Source organism: Channa argus, chromosome 4 (genome assembly GCF_033026475.1).
Source record: "Channa argus isolate prfri chromosome 4, Channa argus male v1.0, whole genome shotgun sequence".
In the NCBI taxonomy this organism is placed as follows: domain Eukaryota; kingdom Metazoa; phylum Chordata; class Actinopteri; order Anabantiformes; family Channidae; genus Channa; species Channa argus.
Window position 1 is genome coordinate 25940842 of NC_090200.1, and position 14359 is coordinate 25955200.

Sequence of the window (14359 nt, forward strand, 5' to 3'; positions counted from 1 at the left end):
TTGCTTTTAGTAACAATTACTGTTACCTACTGTTTTTTTACTATAGCAATAGGTGTCAATATGCTTTAGGATTTAAAACTGTTAGAGATTGCAGTCCTCTCGGGCTGCATTATTACAGTATTTATATAAATAAACACAATTGATATGTTTGCTAGAACCCAGGGTTAAATGTTTAGCGTTATGGCAGGTATCACTAAGTGTAACATTTACAAGAACAATAACCACCACGGTGAAACATTTATGTTTATTAGACTGACTAGACTACATATCGACAGTAGTGGCAAAGTGTAAAGCTGTTCTCATACATTTGCCACAGTGAAAAGGGAATTTTAGAAATGTCTGGTAATTTATTTAAATAGAAAGACTGAAATATCATACTTGAGACCCTTTGCTCAGTACTTTGTTGAAGCACCTTTGGCAGCAATTAGTCTTTTTGGATATGACACAACAAGCTTTCCACATCTGAATTGGGTTATTTTCTGCCATTCTTTATCAAACCCTCTCAAGCTCAGTCATGTTGGATGGGGACTATTGGTGGACAGCCATTTTTAGATCTCTCCAGAGATGTTCAATATGACTCAATTCAGGGTTCTGGCTGTGACATACTAGGACATTCACAGATTTGTCTCTACCCCACTCCTGTGTTGTCTTGACTGTGTGGTCAGGATTGTTGGAAGGTGAACTTCCAACCCAGTCCAAGGGGAACACTGTAAAACAGGTTTTCATTGAGGATATGTCTGTACTTTACTCCATTCAGCTTTCTCTCAACCCTGACCAGCCTCCCAGTCCGTGATGCTGAAAAACACTCCCACAGAATGATGCTCCCACCACCATGCTTCACTGTAGGGATGGTGTTGGGCAGGTGATGAGCTGTGCTTGGTTTTCTCCATACATACAGTAGCTTTTAGAATTGAGCCTAGACTAGCCTAGCCACTCTGCCTTAAAGCCCAGATTAGTAGATAGCTGCAGTGATAGTGGACATGAAAACTTAAAGCTATATGGCAAAATCTTATGCCATTTTACAGTACATATTGAAATCACGACATGATGTACAATTCAGCAGTATGTTGTTTACCACAAGTCACAAAAGTACAATCTTTGGAGTGATTTAAACACAGTCAGTGATCAAAAATAATAAGCCTGAAGTGCATCACACACTGAACAAAATGTATCAGTTAGCTAAAACACATAATATGAATGAATCTTTTCCTGTACAGCATTATCTTTTAACATCCACCTGAATATCTGAATTTCTTGTCTTGTCTTTCTGTCTCTCTTATTGTCTTTTACTTGTTAAAAGACTATTGTTTATCACAATGTATGTATGTCTACTATACATACATTGTGATAAACAGGTTAGCAGGCAAGAACGTGTTTTTCAGATAAGAATCACAGCACTATTATGATTGATGCAGTGCCAGGTAACTAGCTCGACCAGTATTCAGTCAGTCTGTCAGTCATACTGTTTAAACACACGCGCAGTAATTTGCACAAGATCGCACATTTTCAATACAGAACTAGAATTTAGTTGTATTGTGCTCAGTTTACATGTCTTTTCTGTATTTTGTAGCTGTTACAACTGTTAGTTGTACATACACATGTAATTGAACTTTTTAGGGCAGCACTGTTTTGCAGAAATATACTATATACTTTTTTTATTTATTTTATTTTTTAAGAAACAGAGTCGAGTTATTTCATAAAGTCTAATTAGGATCAGGCTAAGTTTTTAAGAATGTTAAGGATTTTTTCTTTTGTTATACTTTGACTTGTATAATAGAATAGGATTTAATATGATTTTTTTTAAATAAGGCACTTACTCAGAATTGAAAAGCATGAGATTTGGCAATTATCAAAGGTTCTGGCTCAGCATCTATACCTGAGCATTCATGTGCTCATCTTTTTTTATCTTTTTGTCTTATTTATTTGTCCAACTGGGCATTACTGCAAGTGTAAGTGGCTGTGGGGTCTGAAAAAAGATACAATTATCACTGTGCACAGGGTACTGTATTATTGGAAAAAGTCAATGACACAATTACAGCAATGAATTTTGCCATGTTAGAACAGCACAACATATGTGAGCCATGCAGCCTGCCAGAAGTGCACTGGAAAAAAGAAAAAGTGATTAGAGTCTCTGCATACTGCATGAGCTTCTCTGTCTGTGTGTGTGTGTGTGTGTGTGTGTGTGTGTGTGTGTGTAGGTGTGTGTGTGTGTGTGTGTGAGTGTTGTCTGAGGCTTGTCATCCGATACTCTGGTACTGTTGAGTGTATGTTAAGTAGTGTGGGAGCCACTCTTCTGTCGTGTACTCACCTCTCATCTTCGCTCCCCTGAGAAACCTGTTCGTGTACACATGCGCATCCATAATATCAGTCCAAAAATAGCTTTCAATGTAAGATAATGTATTTTGCTGTAATGGTGCCATTTGGCTTGTACACACTGTACTTGAGTAGTCGAATAAGTTTAGATTACGGCAAAATATTTAAAGAATGCTAAATAAGTCATGGAAACACAGTCAACTGCATTTTTGTGCCAAATACATGCGCACGCACACACACACACACGCACAGTTAGGGGAACTGCTAAATTGCAGGTGTATTTGTGTTATGTAACACGGTAGTGAGCATATAGGACGGATGACTGATCAAACACAAGCATACACAAGCACAGACAGCTGATTGTATTTAAAGAAACAAAGGAACAGTAGAAGCCTTGCTGTGGTGTTTGATGCTTTGATCAGTCAAGTGAAGCCAACTTTCGCTAACTACCTCAAATAAGATTCGCTTTAATTTCTTTGTACAGTAGTTTAACCTAAAAAAGCAGTAAAATGATTACTGATAGTCTTTTGTTTCAAAGTGTCTTTTCTTACTCTGCAGAGCAGCAAAATGGTGGAGTTGTTAGCGCTGCCACCTCTAAGCTAGAAAGTCTCCAGTTTGGATCCTCAGCCAGCTGGGGCCTTGCTTCATAGAGTTCTATGTTGTCATCGTGCTTGTGTGGGTTTCCTCCAGGTACTCCAGTTTCTTCCCACAGTCCAAAGACACACGTTAGGTTAATTGGTGTCTCTAAACTGCCAGTGGGTATGAATGTGAGCATGAATGTCTGTGCCTGTGTATGTCTGTCCAGGGTGTACACCACCTCTTGCTTAGTGACAGCTGGGATAGGCTGACCCTGAAAAACAATCAATGATAATGGATGGATGGATTTTTACACTGCATAGGAAGGGTGATGATGTAACTATAAAAATACTCTACAGTACATTCCCTATACTTTAGTTTAGAGTTAACAAAATGACTCAGATAACTACCTTGACAATAAGAATGTACAGTATGTACTGCATTACTGATCTAGACATCTCATTGTGACAGCTCAGTTTAACAGCACCACAAACTACAGCCTCCAAAATCATCATAAACATCAAACATCTTTAATAGTGTCACTGTCACATTTATTTGGTAAACTCTGTATTTAATTCTAGTTGTGTAATGTGCAGCCACCTATGTAAAAAAAAGTTCTTTGTCTTGCCCTAACTTTTTGTTTTTGTATTCCAAAACACAAGCAGCAATCATGTCATTCTCTGCTGTTGTTACAGGTGACTGATTTCATTGGTAATGACCGTCCATGTCTCTTTTTCCTCTTTTTTTTCTTTTTTTTTTTTTCAAATGTCACACCAAGCCTATATTCGCCACTTTTAAACACTGTTAATCATTCATGACATCATAAATTCCAGATGCATTAGAAATACCCACCTTTTGCTTGATGTGCATTTATGTGTTTGAGTATACTGCAATTGCAGTGGGCTTTACCAATGTGAATCAACATTCTTCAGAGCACACATAAGTAAAAAGGGTAAGGGGCACTCAATCTAAACCAAGGTGTTTGTTTGATCAAAGTCAGTCCCAGCCTCCACAGAAACACACAGTCGCTGCGACTTAGGTGTCAACCTTAAGCCTCAAAGATCAATACAAGAGGTGATTTAGAGGTGAGTCAGCTGGTTTAACTCTGCCTGAATGTAATTTCCTATCTAATTTTATCTCATGCAGTACCTCAACTAGTTTACAATTCCATTTTTGTTTTCTAGTGTCTTATTTAGTTTTGATGTAACCTATTCTTATGCTGTGTCTCTTATATTTAGTCCTCAATTCAAGGTGCTCATAGCCTCCTTCAATTCCAACATGACCACTGTGAGTAAATCTTTATTATGTTTGTCCCATAAATACTGTAATAGAAAAACAAAGTGCCTTCCTTTATACTCTGAAAGGTCAGCCTCAAGGCAGAGAGACAGCAATTGAATGGCTGCTTTTGCCACTTAGCTTTTGTTCACCTTTCTAGATAAACAGCAAACAGGTACAAATATAAGAGTGAGTGAACCATGAATGAACCACACCTCACTGTTTTTCTAAGAGCTGAATGGAAAGGGTTCCCAATGAATGCAGTGAAGGGAAGTGATAAATTGAATAGATTGAAAATAAATTGCTCTGTGAGGTACACTCTCTGTTTTCCTTCCAGTGTAACAAAGGGGACTGTCAGTTCTAATAGAAAAATGAGATAGAATGTAGGTGTTGAGGTTTCCCCAAGGACCATGTCATCATATTGTTTGTCTAAAATCTTAATGAAAGGGTTGGTTTGAATGGTACTTACTGCAGTGAATGGAAAAGTCAAAGTTAATTAATGTCAGTAAAAAGGCCTTCATTCCAACAGTATATAAAATGGTTACTCCATGAAACACGGCTAACACGTTAACTTTTTAGTAATAACCTTAAAATAATATATAATATCATATAGCAACAGTAAAAAGGGGGTACTTTTCTAAATTATGAGTAACAATTTGTAGTGTCGATATCATTTTAAATAAAGGTGGCATGTCTACAAAAAGTACGTCATGCCGATTGTGGCTTATTAGCAGAAAGGTAAGCTGGCAACAGGACCATTCCTTCCAGCTTACCTTTCTGTCTATCAAAAGTCAATTTATGGATAGACACTTGTGTAATTGGTGTGACTGATGCTAATCGCCAAGCTAATTAAACAGCTGATTGGATATTCCTCTGTACCATCAACCTGAGATGGTCATTGGGATGGATAGTTTTTTTTTATAAGCTGGTCTGTTATTTTCCTTTGTGTTTAGGTTTAATACCAGAGTCATTTTGTAGCGTTTGCCCCCATCTATGAGATGCAACAGTTTTGAAGTGACCTCAAGCTATGGTTATGTTTGTTGAGTTAGTTGCGTTCATGACCCGTGACATCAGCACATAGGCAGAACAGTTTATACTCATGCTTGAGGTGCACTTGACTTGTGTCATGGACACAAATAGCGAGTATAACTCTCACTTTAATGTGTTTGTAAGGTGTTCAGGGACAGTACAGAATGTAGGTCATCTATAAATACTTTGAGCCTAAAAGCCATCATACCATAGAATTCTTCCCACCTCTCAAGTATATATGCTATGAAGTTTCATTGGTGATTCATTGCAAACAAAGACATTTGTTTTTTCTTCAGGATGTTCTTATATTACCGTAGGGAGTCAACAACTGCAAAAATAAAGTCAGGAAACAAAAGTCCCTCTTCACACACACGGGACACTTTGACATGAAATGACATAGTCTGTAATATGTGCACTGATATTACTAATATTGTAGGTATACAGTATATAATAATCCTGTCCAGAGGTGGTATTTATTGTACACCTGCCCATACACATCACTACTAGTCTACCACAGGCCCCTGGAGTTCACAAAAGTAACAAACTAGGACGAAGAGAATGTGTTCTGAATTCCTCCAACTCCTTGTGTTTAGAATCAAGAATCAAATAGGACTGCCCCTGTGATTCCACCTGTGAATGGTAAAAGGGAACTTCCTTATGTTTTCATGTATCTTATTACATACAGTTCACGATAAATAAGGTTTCATCTACAAGCCTAGCCATACAGCATAGTAAAAGCTGAGTAACTCTACCATCATAGACCTGTTATGGGACAGAGAAAACTGTCACAAACACCCTCTCACTCTGATCCTACCCTGATCTACATTTCACTTGCTTTAAATGAACTGTTGCTCTGGAAGTCCTTAAAAACTTCAGAGTACTTCCTAAAGCCCGTAGCTAAGATTTTTATCAAATATCTGCTGTGTCTTACTCTGAACACCTGCTAAGGATAGGATGAGGGAGATAAAGGCAGCTGGTGAATGACTACTGAGAATATTGTGTCTTTGGGAAAAGAGGGAGTCATTAAGTTGTCAGACTGTCAACTTTGGCAAAACATAAAAAAATACTGACTTGGACAGTTGACTTTACTACAGAAAAACAAATGTTTGTAGTGCTGGGTGGTTTGCTTGTTCATCGGTTATGAATATTTTATTGACCAACATGCATAAATCAAATAACTGCTGTCATAATTACAAAGCATATTGTACTAGATGTGCTGCAGAGTGCTTTTTAATGTGTGTGGAAAGGGGGATCCTGGGAATATGCTGAATTACCTAGAATTTACTCTCTGTCACATGGCAAAATGCCATGGTACACAACACCTTGCGGCACAAAAATTATTTGCAACACTAATAATGTAAGTTTACAAAATCACACCTCTAAAGGGCGTGCTGGATATCTGTTTGCTTAGAGTTGCAGCTGCACTATAAGGAAGCTTACAAAACAGAAAGATGGATGGATTTAGACACTTTGTCTTGCATTAATTTTCTATTAATTATTATTATTTATTTCATAGACTACTAAAAACATTTTGGTGTGGATATAGTGGATAATGCCTTTGAGCAGTCCTCTGTGGTGAACTGGCCTCTTGTGTCAAGTTACACTGATGCATCTAAGAACTCAGAGAAACTGAGCACAGTTGGTATGACTTGCTGAGTCACTGCAAGGGAAATGGTTTTACTGGTGCAGCTCATTGTGGCTGCCTGTGCTTCTGTCTCTCCAGTTTCCTTTTTCTCCTTACAGTGTAATTGAATGTAAATTATGCATGATATATGTCTGCTAGAGCAGAGAGGTCATAATGATTCTCATCATGTGTGATGTCTAAACCTGCCTATTGTGATGTATGTGTTCATGTCCAGATATGCATGTATCTTTATCCTGTGTGCATGCTGGTTTTTTTTATCTTTGTATCAATATATTTGCTCACAGCCTCAAAGAAACAGAAGGAACCTGAACACAAGTCACCCTGATGGTAGTAACCTATCTAGTGTGTGTGTGTATGTGTGTGTGTGTATATACCTGTGTGTGTGTGTGTGTGTGTGTGTGTGTGTGTGTGTGTGTGTGTGTGTGTGCGAGTGCATGTGTGTGCGTGTTAATGCGCACAGGCGTGCATGAGTCAGTGAGAGGTGGAGGGGGAGAGAGAGAGAGAGAGACTGAGCTCTGTTCACCTTACTTTGTTACTCAACCAACCACTTCAATCTACATTATTCTCATCCCACTGTTGCATTGCATCTTGAGACTCAGTCTGACTGTTTTAGTAGTTCCATTTTGGCTCAAGGAAACTATGATAGGGAAACTGAAATATTGCATAGCAAAGGAGCAAACTGCCATACAGTGAGCAAATGAATGACATGTGGGGGCCAGTCATACAACTAGATCAGGTCCCAACATGTCAATAAAGCCTATTGTGCATACTTCTAGTTCAGTAACCCCTAATACACATGAATGCTATTATCTTCATTGTTTTTCTTTTGAGCTCTTGGGATTGAGGATGTTTTTGACAGATGCATTCTAGATAGGAACTAGATAGGTTGTAATCTCTGTAATTTTAAAGCTGAACCATATCTGTGGTTATGATTGCTATCAAGTGTTGCCACAGTCCAGAAACTAATCAGTAGACAATATCTTGAAGCTGCAGTTTGTATGAATGCTTTCCTGTAAACTGAAAACACTTTTTGCATGCCTCCTATTATTAGTATCAGTTACATATTGCCTTTTTTAGAGATGCAAATGTTAAATTGGCTAACATGTTATTCTGTGGGTCCATAAATTCCTAATGATTGTATCCCTAAAAATTGTATCCCTAAATTACCTGATTGATACAGTCACATCAGAAAGTATTTAGACGCCTTTAGACGAACATATTAACAATGTAAAAACATATTCCCAAAAAATTCCCTAAAATTAAAACACAGAAGTCTCTTTTTTTTACATAGGGATCCACGCTTAGACCTATTACTTTGTAGAAGCCCTTTTGGTAGCAGTTAGTCTTCTTGGATAAGTCTTGCTTCTCACACCTGTATTTAGAGAGTGTATCCCATTCTTCCTGACAGATCCTTTCTAGTTAAATGGTCCGCTTCTTTAGATTGTATGGGAAGTGTCTGTGAACTGTCATCTTCAAGTCTTTGGAGATATCTGGGCTTTGGTTGGACCTCATAAAGACAGAGACTTGTCCAAAGACGCTTCAGCATTGTTGTTGCTGTTTACTTTGGAAAGCCTAACGATCAACCCTGGGCTCATTAGACAAAGTGCTTGCTGAACGTTTCGTTTGGGTCATCAAAACACAGAAAGTTTGTCCTGATGCCTCAGAATCCTTTAAAAAATTTTAGGCAAACTTTGCCTTATGTCTTAGCACTTTACCATAAAGGCCTGTTTCATTAAATCTTCTTTTCCTTTGGGCTGTTCCCTTTCAGGGGTCGCCATAGCAAATCATGTGCCTCCATCTAACCCTGTCCTCTGCATCCTCTTCTCTCACACCAACTAACTTCATGTCCTCTCTCACTACATCCATAAATCTACCCTTTGGTCTTCCTCTAGACCTCCTACTTGGCAGCTCCAACCTCAGCATCCTTCTACCGATATATTCACAGTTTCTCACCTCAATCTGGCCTCTCTGACTTTATCTCCAACAAATCTAACATGAGCTGTCCTTCTGATGTACTCATTCCTGATTCTGTCCATCCTCATCACTCCCAAAGAGAACCTCAACATCTTAAGCTCTGCTACCTCCAGCTCTGCCTCCTGTCTTTTCTTCAGTGCCACTGTCTCTAAGCTGAACAACATCGATGGTCTCACCACCATCTTGAACAGCTTTCCTTTCATTCTCACTGATATTCTTTTATCACACAACACACCTGACACTTTTCTCCACCCGTTCCAACCTGCCTGCACTCGCCTCTTCACCTCTTTTCCACACTCACCGTTGCTCTGAACCGTTGACCCTAAGTACTTAAAGTCCTGCACCTTCTTCACCTCTGCTCCCTGTAACCTCACCGTTCCACTTGGGTCCCTCTCATTCACACATGTATTCTGTCTTGCTGCAGCTAAGCTTCATTCCTCTGTTTTCCAGAGCAGACCTCCATCTCTCTAGATTTTCCTCCACCTGCTCCCTGCTCTCACTACAAATCACAATGTCATCTGCAAACATCATAGTCCATGGAGATTCCTGTCTAACCTAATCTGTCAGCCTGTCCATCACCAGACCAAACAAGAAGGGGCTCAAAGCCGATCCTTGATCCAGACGCACCTTCACCTTGAACTCCTCTGTCACACCTACAACGCACCTCACCAAGGTCTTACAGCTCTCATACATGTCCTGCACCACTCTAACATACTTCTCTCCCACTCCAGATTCCTCATACAATACCACAGCTCCTCTCTCGGCAACCTGTCATACGCTTTCTCTAAATCTACAAAGACACAATGCAACTCCCTATGACCTTCTCTGTACTTCTCCATCAGCATCCTCAAAGCAAATACTGCATCTGTTGTACACTTTCTAGGCATGAAACCATATTGCTGCTCACAAATGTTCACCTCTGCCCTTAGCTTAGCTTCCACTACTCTTTCCCACAACTTCATTGTGTGGCTCATCAGCTTGATTCCTCTGTAGTTGACACAGCTCTGCACATCTCCCTTGTTCTTAAAAATTGGCACCAGTACACTTCTCCTCCAGTCCTCTGGCATCCTCTCACTCTCCAATATCTTATTAAACAAACTAGTCAGAAACTCTAATGCCACCTCTCCTACACACTTCCATACCTCCACAGGTATGTCATCAGGACCAACTGCCTTTCCACTCTTCATCCTCTTCAACATCCTCCTCACTTCACTCTTACTAATCTTTGCTACTTCCTGCTCCACACCAGTCACCTCTTCTACTCTTTGTTCCCTTTCATTTTCCTCATTCATCAACTCTTCAAAGTTCTCCTTCCATCTTCCCATCACACTCCTGACACCTGTCAATACATTTCCATCCCTATCTTTAATCACCCTAACCTGCTGCACATCCTTTTCATCTCTATCTCTTTGTCTGGCCAACCTGTACAAATCCACCTCTCCCTGTTTAGTGTCCAACCTAGCATACAAGTCCTCATATGCTCTTTGTTTGGCCTTTGCCACCACTACCTTCACATTACGCTGCATCTCCCTGTACTCCTGTCTATTCTCCTCAGTCGTCTGTGTCCCTCTGTGCCTGTTTTCCTTCTAGCCTTGTTACCTTTCCACCTGGTCTCCTGGACACACAGTATGTCCACCTTGCTTCTCTGCATCATGTCAATCTACTCTCTAGCCTTCCCTGTCATAGTCCCAACATTCAAAGTCCCTACTGTCAGTTCTACATTCTTAGCTTTCCTCTTCTCTATCTGCCTACGAACACACCTTCCTCTTCTACGTCTTAGTCTTTGACCAACAGTAGTCTAATTTCCACCGGTACCCTGTAGGTCAACAGCACCGGTGGCGGTCGTTGTTAACCCGGCCCCGACCAATCCGGTATGGAAGTTATTGTCACGATTCGCATTTTTAATTTGGCATGTGTTTTACGTCGGATGCCCTTCTTGACACAACCCTCTGCATTTATCCAGATTTGGGACTGGCACAAGAAGACACTGGCTTGTGTCCCCTTGTGGTTGCATTTCCTGTTTGATTAAATGTTACTGAGATATTTATGCTTCTGACTCTGAAGTTATTTCAGAGTAACCATTGTATTCCTGGTCAGCTCCCTGATCAATGTCCTAAATGTCCATTTTTTTCAGTTTGGTTTGATGGCCAACTCAAGGAAGACACGTGGTGATTCCAGACTTCTTTCATTTCATAAAGATTGAGGCCACTGTGCCTTTGGAACAAATCAGAACATTAGAAATGGTTTTATACACTTGTCCTGATCGTTTCTGACAACATTTGGGACTAATTCAGCAAATTTTATTTTGCGTTTTTGCAGTGTACTTTTAACTTTGTCTGTATGGTTACAGTGTGTGTATTGGCATGAATAAAAATGCTTTTCCACTTTAAATTAAATTTACAATGCAGTAAACTGCAAAATGTAAAGGGGTCGGAATTTGTTGTGACTAATTTTGTGATTTGGTACTGACATAGAAAAAAAGCTCAATAAAACACTGATTGTATTTTATTGCTGTTGACACTATTTTATTGAATTATCTAAACGTATCCAGTATCACGCTGACATATGTTCAAACTGAACATGTCATTACCCATGCAGGTACTCTGTGAGAGTATTTCTATGTAATTGTGACAACAGTGTCTTTTTATTTTCTCTTGTGTGTGGGTGGCAGGGGTTTTGGGGTTGAGCCATATGTTGTCATTTTATGTGTGGTTCTGCATCCTTGGAGGCTGTCTATTATAGTAAAATACACTTTAGTTTCTTCATAGACCTTCTTTATGTATAAAGTGATTATTTCGGTTCGTTTAAAGGCTAAGGACTCAATAGCATGGGGCCCACCTTGCTGATTGCTTCATAGGTTTCTGCTGCTTAGCAGCAATGACTGACTTTGCTATATACTTTTATAGTGGGGGCCAGCATCAAGGAGCACCATCACCATAGTGTCAATTCTCCTTCTTAGACTCATTTTGTAAGAAGGCCAGACTGAGGGCTAACTGCCATGAATGGCAGTTTAGCATCAGGTTGGGTCTGTCTCCAACCACATGCAGCTAAAGCCACCGTAGCTAACCTGCTCAGGCTAATCGCTGCACACTCACACTGACTCAAACACACAATGACAATCAGGCCAAACAACACAGACACAGTCAAGCATGTATACACACTCCTATTTTTCTTCCAGGCACAGGCTCCTTCAGACACCCTCACACCACAGTTGAAGTCAGACATTTTAATTCCAGGAACAGAAGTTTGATGTAGCAGGGTAAATCTGCTCTGATAGTAAAGATAAAGTCACATCAACTCCAAAAAAACTGCCATACATGTAAAATGTTAGAGAAAATGTGTGCATTATATGGTGACATTGTTATTGTTCATCTCATGTGGTCTGTTCTGCGCGTATATGCACCCACAAATGCACACACTGTGTGCTGTTAGTAAATTAGTAAATTTCAAGTCTCTTTAGAAGAGAAACCAAATAACAATTTAAGAAGAAGAAACAAACAGGTGACATTTGAAATATTAGTCATAGTGTGTATATGTCTGTTTCAGGATATTTGTATGTAGCTCTGGAGTGCTTGTATTCTGCTGATGGAATCTGTTAGATATGGGAGTGTTCAGAAATGTTTGTGGCTTATTGGAACTCAATAATTTTTAATTGGTTTGGCAAGTTAGCAAAATGTTATGTGAATTCCTGAGAATGTGGATCTTAGTCCAATTTATGATGAACCATGGTAAAGTAATGATATTTTCCGAAACAAATGCAGGAAATCCAAACCAACTACTAAAAAACATGGCAGAATTGTCTTTAGAAAGACAAAAAATACATATACTATTTAGACAGTGAGTATTTGAACAGACTTCATTCTTCAAACTCTATCTAAAGTTAATTTCTAATAAGATAGTTGAAACTACATTAGAGTACAAAGTGTCCCCTTTAACTTTCAGCCTCCTCACTAATGAATAGTTGGACCAATTTTGTGTCAGTATCAAACTTGATATCTGCATCTTCAAACCCTGTAGCTTGAAAGGACTGGTCATGGAATATTGAGCAGAAACCCAAAATAGCCAAAGAGAGTGATCTGAACAGAAAGCATCAGCAAGTGGTTGTTGTTTACTTGTAACAGTAGCTTCCACTGACCTCGTTTGAGACTAACAATAGAACTTTAATTCCAGCTTGAGCTGCAAACCGTACCAGCCATAAATTATTCCACAGTATTTTCTCCTCTTTTGTTTCTCATTGCAAAACAAGGCAAACTAAATTTCTACAACAATCCACCTCCATTTTGTTTTGTTTGTTTTTAATATCTAAACTTTAAACCTTGGTTAAATTTGTTATGCCTGTGTTGTTCCACATTATTAAAATCTGAAGGTTTGAACATCCTCTAGTGGGCACGTGGCATTTACTGAGAGGGTAAAAAGCTTTTTCTGCACATGAAAAGTATTGACTATTTTCATTACTTTTGTTCTTACCAAGAGGTAAATTTTGATAGGTCCTAGTAATTTACCTTTTTTTTTTTTTTTTTTTTTTTTTTTTTTAAAGTAGGAAATTATAAGGGAATAAGAGTGGATAAAACTGAACATTAATATTACATTTTTTACCAGTATTTCTTTTTCTTTCTTTCTTTCTGCCATTTTATTCTGGCAAAGTCTTTTGATTAAATTTATTTCTTTTCTTTTAATTTGTTGTTAATTTTCTTGCTTAAATAATATGCCAAGACTCTGAACCAGTGGATCTGTGTCTTTGTCTTTTAGGGAATTGTCATCCAGACATCAGACCAGCTTTCTATTCATGAATGCCAGAGAGTCGACGATGATCTGACAATGATCATGGGAGAAGAACATGAGGAAACAAGTGTAGGGATAAAATGCAATACATGTTTACATTAAACATGAAACCACTTCACTAAGTTTGATATATCAGGGGATCTTGTTTGGTAGATGAGTTACTAACTCACACAAAAAAGTAAGAAGATTACGCATACGAGCAGTAAATCATGTGAAGTGAGGCTGAATTTCTACTTTTAGTTATGTAAACCATCTTCCTGACTGAGTTTGCAGTTTTCTGCTTGTTTAAACAGTATATGTGTGCACATGCACATTTAAATGTACACCAGTTTGATATTACTTTGCACTGGGACTGTTTTTTTTTTTTTCACTTGATCCATAAATGGTTAATAATGACTATTGTCACTTGTATTGTCTTATATAATTAATTCTAATAAAATATTGATATTCTTCTTAATGGTAACTTTTTTTTATTTTTTTATTTTTGACCTGGACTGCAAGGCTGGTGTTTCTTTAAGTGGGACTGTGGTGACATACCTGTTAAAATGTGTGTTTGTGTTTGTGTTTGTCTGTAATGATTCAGTTTTTTATCAGGCTACCAAAACCAGATGCATATCATATAATTATCTTGATTCAGGGTTGGAACTTCTTACATCAAGTCAGTCACAGCTAAAACATGTTGACTGACTCACAGTCTTGTGAGTGAAAAGTTTTATGCAATTGAAATTTCAGTTGGGTCTTAGATGTTCTTGTAGACCTGTTCTC

At 38.7% G+C, this 14359-nt stretch overlaps 1 protein-coding gene across 2 annotated transcripts in view; it reads left to right on the forward strand.

Annotated features, from left to right (window-relative positions):
- Positions 1-14359, forward strand: part of si:ch211-266k8.4 (uncharacterized) — a 78077-nt gene that overhangs the window by 51599 nt on the left and 12119 nt on the right. Inside the window, exon 15 of one of the 2 annotated variants that reach the window (XM_067502606.1) lies at positions 13562-14046. The exons of the other annotated variant lie outside the window; for it this stretch is intronic. Within the exon in view, the coding sequence (XP_067358707.1) occupies positions 13562-13628 (67 nt within the window). The 3' untranslated portion in view covers positions 13629-14046. Of the gene's footprint in view, positions 1-13561; positions 14047-14359 lie in introns of those variants that run through there. 2 annotated transcript variants of the gene reach the window in all.